Source organism: Phyllostomus hastatus, unplaced genomic scaffold (assembly GCF_019186645.2).
Source record: "Phyllostomus hastatus isolate PE091 unplaced genomic scaffold, TTU_PhHast_1.1 phas_scaffold_555, whole genome shotgun sequence".
In the NCBI taxonomy this organism is placed as follows: Eukaryota; Metazoa; Chordata; class Mammalia; order Chiroptera; family Phyllostomidae; genus Phyllostomus; species Phyllostomus hastatus.
This window is the reverse complement of record NW_025334036.1, coordinates 1,387,502-1,400,958: the sequence shown is the minus strand read 5'-3', so window position 1 is coordinate 1,400,958 and position 13,457 is coordinate 1,387,502. Positions and strand designations below refer to the sequence as shown.

The window sequence follows — 13,457 nt, the reverse complement described above, 5'->3', positions numbered from 1 at the left end:
TGTGCGGTGTCCACCTGTTTTACGTCCTGTTAACACTGGAAGGGTACCAGGTTCTAATCAGACAGATGTTAAGGCTTCATTTAAGTGAATCAGGCTCCTCATGCCACAGAAAATCTTTTTCATTGCTATTGAAAACGCCCTGAGAGCCCCGCCCGGAGCTCAGGCACTTGAACGAGCGACCTGGGCACCAGCGTGCGTGAGTCCCGCGCCTGCAGAGAGTGCAGAGGACAGGCAGCCCTGTCACTCGGAGCTCCCGAGGGTTTCCTTTGAATGCCTTGGACTCAGGTCGGTGTCACGTCAGGTGGCCGGTGAGATTCAGGGTCCTGTTCTGTGTCCTTATTTAGGAAATGTGCTCATGTTGGGGCTTGCGTGTTTCATCTGAGGTGGCCATGTTACAGGACGTGAGTTGGGAGTTGGCAGAGTCCTCTGCAGAGTGCGGTGGGATGCCTGGTAACCTCACTCGTTTGTAAATGTGTTTCTTCGACAAAGTGCCTAGATTTGTGGTGTTTCTGCACGGTACTCACATGACGCCCTACCTGCTGATCTCTGATCTCGCTGTTCGCGTGGGAGCCTACTCTGGGTAAGAGTCACAGAACTTCTATGCAGCCGTCATTTTTAAGAAGTAAAATTGTTTGTAAAAACCTTCCGTTGTGATTTCCACCAAGTAACACGTGTACCTAGTCAGACAGCGCCATCATTGAAGAGGGCACTGGGTAGACGATCTGTCGAGCCACTGCTGCCGCCGCCCCAGTGGGCACTGCTGCTCCTCTTACTAGCAGCACGTGTGTTCGCAGCTGGTCGTGACATGTGCGCCGGCCTCGCATCATCTGCTTTCCCTCTCGATTCCGTGCTCCGGCTGCGGCATCTGCCCTGCTGACCCCCCAGCCTCCACACTGCACTGCTGCAGGGACGAAGCACTGACCCCAGCTAAGTGTGCTGAGCCGCGTCAGGAAGAGGTAGGTGGCCTTGGCTTCTCCTGCAGTCTGGGCCGAGAGGATGTGAGGCGTGGGGCTGTGGTGGCCCCCCGTGGCCCGTCCAGAGGCACTGACGGAACAGAGCCAGTGCACACGGTGAGGATACGCAGGGGACAGCCAGGCCCTGATGGTGTCGTCTAAGCCAGCGATTTCCAACCTTTTTCATCTCATGGCACGAAAACTAAAGACTACAGTATTGCAGCACACAAAAGAAATACATATTTTTGGCCACTTGCTCAAAAAAAATAGGTATAATTTTGATTGATTCACATCAGATGGCTGTTGTCGTGTTGGCTGCTGTCATTTTTTTATTTGACCATCTAAGGGAAGAGAGGGCAGTGCCCCCGACTAAACAGAGCGTGCAGGCTGCAAATCAGAGCTCTGAGCCCGAGCCCAGTGGGGTCTGGCATGTGCCCTGGGGCTCCCAGTGTTTCCTCAGGGCGGTTTGCGGGGTTCCTGTTGTCTGCAGCGCTGACAGTCTAGTGTGGAGCTGCTCTCCCGGCTGGGTGACTGTTTTCACTGAACAGGAGGGCGTGTGGCCGTCTGCCTGTCCCTTGTGTTTGCACCTGGTCCTCCCCGTTAGAGTGTCATCTCTGTCTCGTGCAGCCCCCTCCGCCAGTAGTTGCTGAGTGTTCCGTGCTCAGCACTGAGATGCCAGGGACAGTGGAGATGGAGCCCCTGTATCGTGGAACTGAAGGATTTGGTGGGGAAGACAAGTACTACCCACATTCACATTCAGACGGTGACTGTAAGAGCGGGGAGGAAAGGGTGGTCAGAGAGGACCTTCCCCAGACGGGAGGAGGCAAGGAGTGATCCACAGCGAGGAGCGTCCCGTGCAGAGGCCCATGAAGAGGACGGGGGCTGGAGAGGAGAACACACTAATCAGGTGTCGTAGGCAGAGACTGCGCACTGATCTGACAGCACGCCTGCCCCTGCCCCGGCCGGGCGGGGCCCCAGCGTGCAGACCCAGGAGCAGGAGAAACGCCGTACTTGAGGGGGGTGGGGGGGAAGGTACGCACAGACGTGTGAACTTAATTTCACATGTTGGTTTTCGAGTGTGTTCATCTGACACATTTTCACAGCACCGTGGGACTGCAAGCTGTCAAAGGAGAACGCAGACACAAGCACGCCCCTCGTCCTCACGCCCTCGAGTCTGACGGTCACACTGGCGTGTTCGGTTCTGCTGGTTTCCTTTGCGCTGGAGAACCTTTTCCAGCTGAGCGTGTGTGAACCGTTGGCCAAGGTGAGGACGTGTGTGAACTCCCTCCTGTCCTCCCTTGGACGCTGACAGACTCCTCCGAGGACTCTGAAAGCATCCTTGCCATTCTATCTGCTTTTCCTGTCAGCTCACCCGGGGATGGTGCCTCACCCCTGACAGCAAAGCCTTAGTGCTGATTTTCAGGGGCTGTTTCTTTATATCCCAGAACATTTTCAAATGTGGAGTCACTTTTTTTTTTCATTTTGGGAAAATTTATCTTCTAAGTTATTTCTTGGTTTTGTATTGGTATTTGGGGCACCAGTTTTTTTTATTTCTGAATTGAGTTTTATTTTTAAAGATTTCATTGTGTTTTGGCCTTACTGAGCTTTTTAGAGCGTGCACACGCCTCCTGTTCTCCACCTCACATGAGTCCACACCTGCCCCGCCCCGGGGAGTGGGCACAGCTTCAGGGCACCAGTGAACCAGCGGGGGTGGGGATGCACCCTCCTTTCACACAACCACTGTGGAGCAAGGCACCACTGTTTGTTCTTTCCACCTTTTGGTGCAGAAAACCAAGGTACAGCTGGGGAAGCTGTCAGGTTAAAGCCCCTCTGAAGTGACCATTATTGTCCCTCTGTGTAGAGATGACAGTTAAAAGTGGAGACTTATGTCCACAAGGGGGCAGCAGAGGCCCACTTGCCTCGGGCCTCACCACCTGCCGCTCTGACACCCTCCTGTGGGGAGAATTTTGCTGTTTCACAGCCCACTCACGCTGTGCTTGCCAAATGCCTGTGAGGACACGCAGATAGCCTCCTGTCCTCTGCAGCCCTCCTTGCCCTGTGTGCTGGCCCACCTCACTGTCGCAGCAGCCCAAGGCTCAGGAAGGCCTGCACACTGTCTTCCACACCGGGAAACGGGGGCTCAGAGAAGGGAAGCATTTCCCCAGCACCACGGTGCTGGGACCTGAACTCAGACGTTCCACCTGAGAGCGAGCTGGCTCAGGGTGCCACTGCTGCTCCCTAGCTGCGACCTCCGCGAGGCCTTTCACCCTTACGAGCTTCTGTGTATTCACCTAAGAAACAAACCAGAAACCACGATAATAGTTAACAAGCATCGAGTGCTTATTCGGTGCTTCCCATGGATTCACTCACCCCATCCTCACGACCTCTGAGGTGGGGACTTGTATTAGTTCCCATGGGCTCAGGTGAGGCGCTTAAATCACGTGCCCGAGACACAGGTCATAAAGTCAGGGCCGGGACGTCCGACTTCAGACTCGCCGCTGACACGTCAGCCGCGTGGGGTCACGGAGAGGAAACGAAACGGCGCGCACAGAGCTGGCACACACGGGGCGCTCCACGGAGGGTGGAGGCCGCAGAGCATCTGTAACGCCATCCGTGAGCAGCGGGAGGGCGGGGCCTGCCCCCTCTGCCCGCCCCCGCCCGCCCCGGAGTATTCTGGGAAATGAAAGGCAGACCCACAGGGCACGCCATCAACCTCATCTTAGATAGGAGGCCTGCCGTGAAGGAAGACAGACAGACAGACGGCATCCTTCCTGCATTTACTGTGGTGCAGCGAGGGCTCCCACAGCAGAGCCCTGTGCCCTGGAGCAGGCGGAGGCTCTGGGGCACCTGCAGGCCGTCAAAGGACTCCCCGGACACGACATTTAAGGCAGTTCTTCATTTCTCTGACAAGGACTTCTCCAAGTGCATGTGTAATAAATAAATAGAAAATATATCTTTGTTCATGGTGACGCCTACAAGAAATGTTTACATACAAAACACACTATACAGCTAATTCCCGAAAAAGGACCCGCTATTTCGGCGACAGGAGAAAGGCTGGCATGTCAGAGGTGTGCTGTTTTTCTTAGGAGCCTGATTCGTGCCGATGCTCACGCACAGAAGGGACGAGGCGTTTTCTAGGCAGTAGGAGCATCCCTGCTGCCCAGGGCGCACCTGGACGTCGGCTGCTGGTGCACGGTTTAGCAGAGGTTCTCTGGGACGTGTACAGTTCTGAGCATCCCCAAGCAGACGCTTTCTGAAATGGGCTGAGCCGCAGACGGTCAGCATCCCTGGCCTCCTGCAGTGAGCGCGTCCCGAGTGGTTCACAGTGTGAGACCCTTGCCCGAGAGGGGACTGAGGAGCACGACGCAGACGAGAGGAACGTGAGGTCACGGTGACCCGCCTCCCCCTCCACTGCTCTGCCCGCAAGAGGTCCCCCCCCCCACACACACACCAGGGCCTGGGAGGCTGCCCTGTGGCCAGAGGCGGAGTCCTCTTGTCACCTCCTACCTCTTGTCTCCTCCTAGCATCAAACACCCTGCCGTGTGGTGGCAGAACCTCTCTGGCAGTTGACTCAACCTAAGGAATGGATTCGGACCGAGTCTCGGGGGTGCAGCTGGGCCCTCCCTGCAGAAAAAGTGTGGCTGGGGAGGGAGCTGGCGCGTCACGAGAGTGCATAAACCACAGGTAGTTTTCCCTCTTCAGAGGGCTCTCGGCTCAGCTCTCTCCCCGGGGCAGGGGACAGAGCAGGGGGCTGAGCAGTAGCTGCAGGGCCTGGGGTGGACCCCACGGCCCCTCAGGCTCCGAGAGCAGCCAAGGCAGCTCGCAGAGAATGTTCCGGCGTGCGCGGTGCTGTGTGCTGGGCTGCGCCTGCAGACCTACAGAACGGGGAGCACCGGCGGAGTGGCCGCAGCTGTGTGCCCGCGAGTGGGCCGGCAGGTAGCCTGAACAAAGTGGAGGCTGCCCCACTGCCTCTTCCTACATGCAGCCTTCCTGACTCACCCGAACAGGTAGAATCTTTCCCTCTCTGGATGGGTGCTGGTCCCCATTTTGTGCTCTCTGGCGCCTCTGCCTGGTGTCCCAGGGCACCTGCGCCTGACTGCCAGTCCTGAAGACTGCGGCCCCTCCCCAGGCCCTGCCCCCCACCCAGGGGCGCTCCCACCCACTCCTCCTGGGTTCCAGGCACTGTGTAAAGCCACAGGCTTCCCAGATCTCTCTCTAGACTGACAAGGTTTTTAAGTCCACTAGTCTGATCTCAACCTGGGGCTGGAATTTCCTGGCGGGTTGACCACCCCCCTCAAAAGGCAGGCCTCACCCCTTCCCCAAGGGCAGGCAGTTCTGAATGTCCCGCCGCCAATACTCCTGGGAAGGCTGGTTCTCACTTATGGGACGAAGATTTCCATGAGGCCAGGGCTCTTCTCCTACATCTTTTCCTACACCCACCGTGTGGGGGCCAGGGAGCGTGGGGTCTGTGAGGGCCCAGCGCCCAGTCCACATCCCCGCCAGAGTGGCCCCTGCTGCCAGGGCAGCCCAGTCTCCTCGCGTGGCCCCTACACCTCCCGCGGGAGAGGCACGGGGGGGAGAGAAGCACCCGGGAGACTGCAGGGAGAACAGGTCTCCAGCACCTCCCCAGCTGCAGGCAGGCGCACGGGTGGGGGTAGACGGAGGTGCCAGGAGTCGTGTGTCCTTCCCTTGGCTCCCGCCTGGACCCACGGCCTTCGTGCACAGGGGCTGTGCAGGGACCAGCCACCCTGCCCTGGTCCGCTGCCAAGAGTCCCCCATCCCAGTCCACGCAGGGTGGCCCCAGGGTGACAGTCGTCCTCACAGCCTCTTCTTCCTCAGCACGGGGATGGGCACGACTTGGAAGATCTTGGCCTTGTGGTCCTCGGTGTCCAGAGTGACCCAGGTGGGCCGGAAGCTGCCTTTGAAGCCAACGAACACCACCTTCTCTGGAAAGCAGAGGTGAGCCCCGTGAGCAGGAACCCCAGGGGAGAAGGGCCCCGCACCGCCACCCCCGAGCCGCACCGCATGGTGTCCACTGTGCCCAGCCACCGACAGCGCCTGCCGACGTTTGCACAGGGGACACGGTCTCAGCTGAGCCTCAGCCACCTGCACAGGTGACCCCACGACCACAAGCAAGTCCCTGCCCCTGTGTGATGCCCTGTGACCCTGTGACCCTTTGGACAGTGGCTGTGATTTTGTAGTCAGGATGGCCTGGCAGCTGAAGGTCCTGCCTTCGGGTGAGGAGAGTTAGGGCCCCAGTGCCTCAACCCTCTCATCTCAGGCTGCTCACCTTGTGTGGACATGGCGGCACCGCTGTACAGGTGACTAAGGAAACAGGCAGCAGTGGTGAGACTGTTGGGCACGGTGCTAGACTGCACACGCCATGGCCGCAACAGCGGACACTCGCTCTCCTCTACAGTTCCTCTGTCTCCCCTCAGCCTCCTGGGGGCCCCCCCGGGCACAGTCTGATGCTGCTGCGGGCTGTCACGCTGCCCTTTCTGTCCCCGGCTTCCCCGCAGAAGAGCTGCGGCGCCCGGCCAGGCCGCAACGGTCTCCGGCTGCCCCTGCCTGCCTCCGGGGAAGCAGGAGGCTTTGCAGACTGCAGCGGGCCGTACACACCTCAGACATCGGCTGGGGTGCTGAGGAAGAGGTGGGGGTCCCAGCCAGAGCGGCCACAACTGGGAGAGGTCAGACCAAGCCACTTTGCTGCTGCTGTTTTTGGTGCAGAAGAGGCCCAGGTGCTGGGTGAGCAACTCTAGCAGCTCCCTTCAGTGTCTGGCCACGTGTGGAGGAAAGGGCCTGTGCAGGTGGCACCTGGCCCTGCACCTGGGGACCACCACTGTGCTGGGGAGGGGGCTGCCCCCGCAGAGGCAGCAGCTGAGCTCACACAAACCCCAGTCCAGACCGCTCACCTTTCAACTTGAGCCCCTTGTCCGCCCCGAGCTTCTCGAGCACTTGAGTCCACGGGCCCCTGGAGATGTATCTTCCCCTCGACACCATGAGGACTATGGAGCTAAGCAAGAAGGGCCGATGAGAGGGCAGGGGAGGGAAGGGGGGTGCAGGGACTGTGCTGCACCCGGAGGCCCGGGGAAGGGCAGCTTCTGCGGGCCGAGCCGCACGCCCCTCCCGTGCGCCCGGCTGCAGCTGGCACCCGTGACTCTCCACAGCTGCACTCTGTCCCCAGAGAGGACAAAGCAGGTGCCGGGGCGCGCCCCGGGGGCAGGGCTGGCCCCACTGCCTGACCAGGGAGCTCTCCGCCCGCTGTTTGGACAGGACCAGGAGGAACCTGGGGGTGGAGGCAGCCTGAGCGCCCGCGTGCTCAGGGAGAGTTCGCCTGTCCTCGCCTGTCTGCTCAGGTGAGACAGCATGCCTGCTCTGTTCTGCAAACGGGGAAACTGAGGCAAACAGTGGCTGTGTATCTGAGGACCTGCCAGCGGGAGAGGTGTCCGGGTGGGCGTGCCCCACCCGAAGGCCCCAGCCTGCAGAAGCCCACCCGGGGGCAGGGAGTCTCCACGCACCCGCCGTGGTGTGTTCGGGCCGCAGTCTGTGCAAGGAGTCTCCGTGGGGGCCAGACGGGAGGAAGTGACCCCCTCCCCGGAACAGCAACAGGGCCGCTGCCGTCTCCAAGGAGCCCCGTCAACCACAGACCACAGGCCAGACTGGAAAATCTGCGCGGGCCCCTGGAACCTGCTGTTACCCCGCTCCATCCCCCGCCGCCCCCCCCCCAGTCCCATCGGGAGCGGGAAGAAAGTCCTCAACACGCAGAGGGCTGTGCACAGTCAGAGCAGACGGGGAGGAAAGCTGGGCACGCGTGGCTGCTAGGGAGGCGGGGAGCCTCGCAGACACAGCCTCGGCTCCGGGTTCGGGCTCTGTCCCCACAAGGCTGTGACACCGTGGCTGGAATCCCGAGGGGAAGCTGGAGTCCCCTGGGCTGGGCTAAGCCCTCGCACTGGGGGCCTCCCGGGAAGGTCGTGTCCTCCGGACGGGACCTGGCTGAGCTCCCGGCGGCGGGCACCGGCCATCACGCACACTGTGGCTCCCTCTCCACCTGCTCCGGGCCTCCCCACGGCCCGACACCCGTCAGCTCGGACTCGCCCTAGCACCCTAGCAGCTCTAAGAAGTCATCCTTGTTGTGGGTGTGAGCAGCTGCCTCCTTCTTCCCCTGGGGCCCTGGGGCTGTGGGCGGCCCTGGACGGGGCGGGGAGGGCGGGGCAGGGAAGGCCTGGGAGGAGGGCAGACATGGGAGCCCCAGGAGCAGCGGGGGGCGGGGGGGGGGCGACGGGACGTGGTGCCGAGTGCAGCCACAGAAGGAGTCTGACTGAGGCCACGACTCCGTGCCAGCCGTCTGGGTGGTGAGGATGGTGCCATCCAGACAGGGAAACTAGAAATTTTTCTCATTTGGGAGATTAAAAAAAAAAAAGCCAAGAATTCAGTTCCTCAGGAGACCTCTAGGTGGCGACTCCAAATGGCCATGGTGAGGGGGTGTCTGGCTTCTAGTAGAGATCTGGGCTGCAGACACTCACAAGCCACTGGCATTTGGATCCTATTAAGAGCGTGGGAGGGAATGAGCTCATGCTGGGAGACTGTCACGATGGGGGTGAGGGCCAGGGCCGGCTTCCCGTCTGTGGCCGGCCGGGCAGCCAACCGCCCGGCCTGACCTACATTCACACGGCCCCAGCTCCGGGAGCAGGTTCCCAGCCTGGCCCCCACGGCCCGTGGGCCAACCCTGGAGGGCGCCTGAGCTTCCCCAGCCTGCGCTGTGGGGAGGCCTCGGGGACAGGAGGGCCCCAGACTCACTTGTCGGGGAGGCCCCGCACGTAGCTGAAGAGCTGCCACGGTATGCCCTGCAGAACGGCGCTCCTGAAGCTCACGTGGCCCAGCACGCGCCCCTGCCTGCCGTCGATCGCCACCACCTGGATGCCATCCTCCATGCTGGGGTACCTCCTGCCATCCACCTGCAGGCCAGGGCCACACAGGGTGTGAGGCCCCGGGGTCCCCTGCCTGGGGTCCCCGCGCCGACTCGGGCCACAGAGGCTGGCTGCACAGCGGCTCGAAGCACAGAGGCAGCCTGACGCGGTCCCCCCGCAGCCTGCTGGCGTGGGCCGTGCAGTGCCGCCCCTAAGGAAGACCCGCCCACCCAGAACCTGTGGGAGGACCTTGTCTGCAGCAGGGTCTTTGCAGACCTAATCACTGATCTTGAGGTGAGCTCACGCTAGATCTAGAATGAGCCCTCAACCCCGTGGCCGGGGCCCTCACAAGAGGGGCCGGGAGACGTAAGATGCCAACATGGGGGTGGGGGGGAGCCCACGCGAAACCACGGGCAGGTTTCGGGGGGACGTCCCTGCAAGTCAAGGGACAGCGAGGACGGCCACAGCCAGCAGGGGCTGGGACAGGCCTGGAGCAGCCTCCCCCCGAAGCCCCGGAAGGAACTGCCCTGCCGGCGCCCTGACTGTGGACCTGAGGCCTCAGAACCGAGAGAGGATGAATTTCCGTTGTGCTAGGCCCCCGGTGTGTGACAACAGCCTGTGGGAACCGCCACCCCCCGTCAACGGGCAAGCTGGCTCTCTGCAGGGCCCAGCCCCTTACTTCAATGTAAGCGAGGTCGCTCAGAAAGTGGAACAAACGCTGCCTGGAACTTTCCATCTTCACCTCCAGGAAGTGGTCCTTGGTCTTCTGCAAAACACACCACCCCGGGCGGCCATTCGATCTGAGGCATCAAGCAGACGCCCTGTGGGTGGTCATGCCCCGCGGCCCCCTGCCCCCGCCCCGGCCACAGGAAGCGTGCTGGGAGCCGAGCGGGGGTCCCGAGAAGACCCTGCTTGGGCCTGAGCCCAGCGGAAGGCAACAGGGCGGGCTGGCTGCCTGCCACTCACCAGCTGGGCGCCGACCAGCTTCCGGGGCATCGGCACGTCCACGACGGCCCTCTCGGCAAACCGGGGGTATGCTGCGGCCGTGCAGTCGCTGACGCCTGCGTTCTTGGGGATCAGAGCTTTGATCCTGATTCTCTCGCAGCCCTTCACCGAGCAGAAGGCGAACCTCTCCCTCTCGTTCTGGGCCTTCAGCTTCAGGAACAGCAGCCTGCGTGCAGGGAGCGGGGGGCGGGGGCGTTGGCTGTGGCCCCCCCACAGGACTCGCACGCACGCGGGAGCGACGCCTGGCTCGGGGGCCGTCTGGCGGACCCCACCACCCGGAACACAGCCAGGGCCGCTCCGGTGGGTCGTGACCTCGGAACGTGGGGCTGATTCTCAGAGTGGAGTGCATCCAAACCCCTCACTTTTAGCCTGTTGGCTTTTACTGACCCCCAGTCAGAGTGATCTGGTCATGAAGTGTCTTGGCCGATAGCAGAAGACGAGGCAGCCACTGAAGGCAGGTGCCATGAACCCGAGTAAGAAGCGACTACAAATGTGTAAGGCAAAAAGATAACTAAAAACAGCCCCAAGATTTCAAAGAGCCCCACAGTGGGGCTTCTGCACAGGAAACGAACGCCAGGTAGCGCAGTCAGCGGTCCCGGAGCACATCAGCACGCTGAGGCGCAGCGTCCTCGGAGCCCAGAGCCGTCCCACACCTGCACACGCGGTCGGCCTGCGGCAGAGGAAGGGCACACAGTGTGGGGGGGGGGGCGGGGATGGGCCTTCCGTGAGCGGCGTGGGGCCTGCACAGGTGCGTGCAAAAGAATGACACTAGACCGCCGGCTTGCACCACACACAAGAACAAGCTCAAAACGGGTTGAAGGCCCAAAGGTAAGGCCCGAGACCCCAGCACTAGAAGAAAACACGGGCAGTAAACTCGCTGGCATGGCTTTTAGCAATGTGTATGCATTTGGATGCGTCTCCCAGCGCACGGGGAACAAAAGAAAAAACACATGGGACGGCAGCAAACTGAAAGGTTTTTTGCACAGGGAAGGAAACTCAAAAGAAAAACTGAAAAGAAAACCTGAACGGGAGATGGTATTTGCCAAAGGGGTTTAACACCTAAGACATGTAAAGAACTCATGCAGCTTCACACCGAAAGGACAGACGACCCTTCCACATCAGAAGGGTGACTTCCGGTCAAACCACACTTCTCCAGAGGATGCACAGAGAGCCCGCAGGCACACGGAAAGACAGGCAACGTCGCAATGTCACTAACCGACGGGGACGCAAATTAACCCACGACCAGGTGCCGCCTCGCACCTGTCAGGGCGGCCACCACCAGCGCGTCAGCAAACAGCTGCTGGCGGGGGTGTGGAGAAAAGGGGACCCTCGTGCACTGTCGGCGGGGGTGCAAACTGGTGCGGCCACCGTGGAAAACAGTACGGAGGGTCCGCAAAAAACTACAGATGGAACCGCCTTACGACCCAGCAATTCCACCACGGGGCAGTTATGCGAGGAGCCCCAACACACTAATTTGAAAAGATACACGCACCCCCAGGTTCACTGCAACATCATTTACAGTAGCAAAGATACGGAAACATCCTAAGTGTCCATCGATGTGCACGCACGTATGGGAACACACACACAGACACACACACACACACACACCCTGGAGCGTGACTCAGCCGTAAGGACAGTGGAGTCTCCCCCTCCGTGACTCTGACGGACCTAGAGAGCACTGTGCTCAGTGAGGGAAGTCAGAGAAAGACAAACAGCCTATGACGCCACTCATGCGGAATCCAAAACACAAAACAGAAGCCGCCTCAGACCCAGAGAGCAGACTGAGGGCCACCGGAGGGGCGGGGCTGGGGGCGGGGCTGGAAGGGGGAGGGCCTGAGACCGGCAGCGGCAGAGCAGTCCCGGGGCACCCGACATGGCACCCAGCACAGCCAGTGCTGCTGCAGCAACTCCGCGTGGGGGCGGATGGTTACCAGACGAGGTGTAGCGATCGGTTCGTAAGGGATATAAATGTCTCATCTGGTGTGTGCCTGAGACTAGCATAATACCGAATGTCAACTATAATTGAAAATTTTTAAAAATTAAGAAGCACAGCATGATTGTCAATTGGCATAATGATAAGCTGAGCAACCAAAAAAAAAAAAGAACCCACTGAATTACACAACGAAGTCTACTTAAAGGAACAAAGGGGGATATCTCAGAGTGTTCAAGGTTTTGCTCAGAAAGGTCCAACTCGCGCAGTGGCAGTTGCCCTGGAACACGGGCCCTTCGCGATTTTAAGAGAAGAAAAAGCACAGGTGGTGCCCCAGCCTTGGCCTCGGAGCCTCTGTGTCTCCCTCCTAGCCCTCCCACCCACGGGAGGGGCTCGGAGCTCCTCCCCACTCCCCCCTGGAAGGGCTCTGGCACACACTCCAGGCCCCCGCACTCACCCTCCCGGGGAGTGGGGGCCCTGTCTGGCTGGTGGGTGGGGCACCGCCAGGTCCACCACAGACAGCAGGCACTCAGTCTGCTGCTCTGCACCCTAAGCCCTCGGGGCTGGGCCCCAGGTGGGGAGCCTGCGATGGCTCTGTGCCGCCCCGGGCTGGGGGCGCACCGGGACTGCACGGGACCTCTGTTCTCCAGGGGTCCATCGGCAGGGGGGCTGACAGTCTCCCTCCTCGCCTGCTGGCCGGCCTGCCCACAGCTGGTCTGGAACTCAGGTGGGGGAGGGTACGGTTTATTGTCCCCCCCCCAACCCAGTGCTGCTCACGCTCCTGCTTCTCAAACCCTGACTTCCTGGCGACCACAGTGACGGGGCCCTTGTTCCACAACACAAGAAGGGAGCCCGGGCCAGCTCTCTGCTTGCCCTCAGCCTCAGTGCCAGGGTCGGGCAGGGCCCTGCCACGCCCCTCCCTCACTCCCAGAGGGCCGCTGTGTGCAGCACCATCACCGGGGAGAGGTGCTGGCTTCCTTAAGGAGTCAGGTTCTCTTTGTGGGGGAGGGACAAGACAGCCCCCTCATTTCCCCTCCCCCTTACTCGGCTGTTGACTAGAACCTCATGCCTTTCAGCGAAGGGGGAGGGCTGAGAACAGGGACGTTTGTCTCACTCACAAAGCTTAGGAGCTTGGAAAACGTCCTTGGCGGACAGACCACCCATCAGCCTCAGACCGCAAGTGCCCCTACACTAAGCGGCACCCCCTGCGGGGAGGGTCTCGGGGCTGCGGGACGGGCGGCGGGGGCCCCTCACCCTGACGCCTCGTCCCAGTAGTAGTGGCTGCGGCCGGGCACGCTCTGTTCCACCTTCTCCATCTGCAGCGTCTTCACGAAGGTGCCCGTCTTCGCCGTCTGCTTCAGCAGGCGGTTGTGGACGTCCGAGAGGATGGAGAAGCTGGTGCCGCGCGGGTAGCAGAGCCCCACTCGGATCCAGTCGCCCCTGGAAACCAGGGCAGAGTCGGGATGTGCCGGCACGCGGGGCAGAGACCCGAGGACTCCCCGGGCACCTCCGCTTCGGCCGTGGGGGTCTGGGAGGGCACCTGCCGTTGGCAGCGGCCGAGTGGCCGAGTGTCCAAGGAGAGAGGGGGTCATCGAGCGGGGAGCTCCCTACAGAAGCCTGGCTGGGAACGGGCCCTCTTCCAGCGGGACCTCGGCCTGTCTG

General features: G+C 61.1%; 1 protein-coding gene across 2 annotated transcripts in view; it reads right to left on the bottom strand.

Annotated features, from left to right (window-relative positions):
- Positions 1 to 48: 48 nt before the first annotated feature.
- Positions 49 to 13,457, bottom strand: part of LOC123809658 (cell migration inducing hyaluronidase 1) — a 53,857-nt gene continuing 40,448 nt past the window's right edge. For both annotated transcript variants that reach the window (XM_045824871.1, XM_045824872.1), the window contains exons 23-28: positions 13,050 to 13,235; positions 9,827 to 10,031; positions 9,540 to 9,626; positions 8,751 to 8,908; positions 6,866 to 6,966; positions 49 to 5,899 (exon numbers count right to left, since the gene is read on the bottom strand). In XM_045824871.1, coding sequence (XP_045680827.1) covers positions 5,772 to 5,899; positions 6,866 to 6,966; positions 8,751 to 8,908; positions 9,540 to 9,626; positions 9,827 to 10,031; positions 13,050 to 13,235 — 865 coding nt within the window. In that variant the 3' untranslated portion in view covers positions 49 to 5,771. The remainder of the gene's footprint in view (positions 5,900 to 6,865; positions 6,967 to 8,750; positions 8,909 to 9,539; positions 9,627 to 9,826; positions 10,032 to 13,049; positions 13,236 to 13,457) is intronic.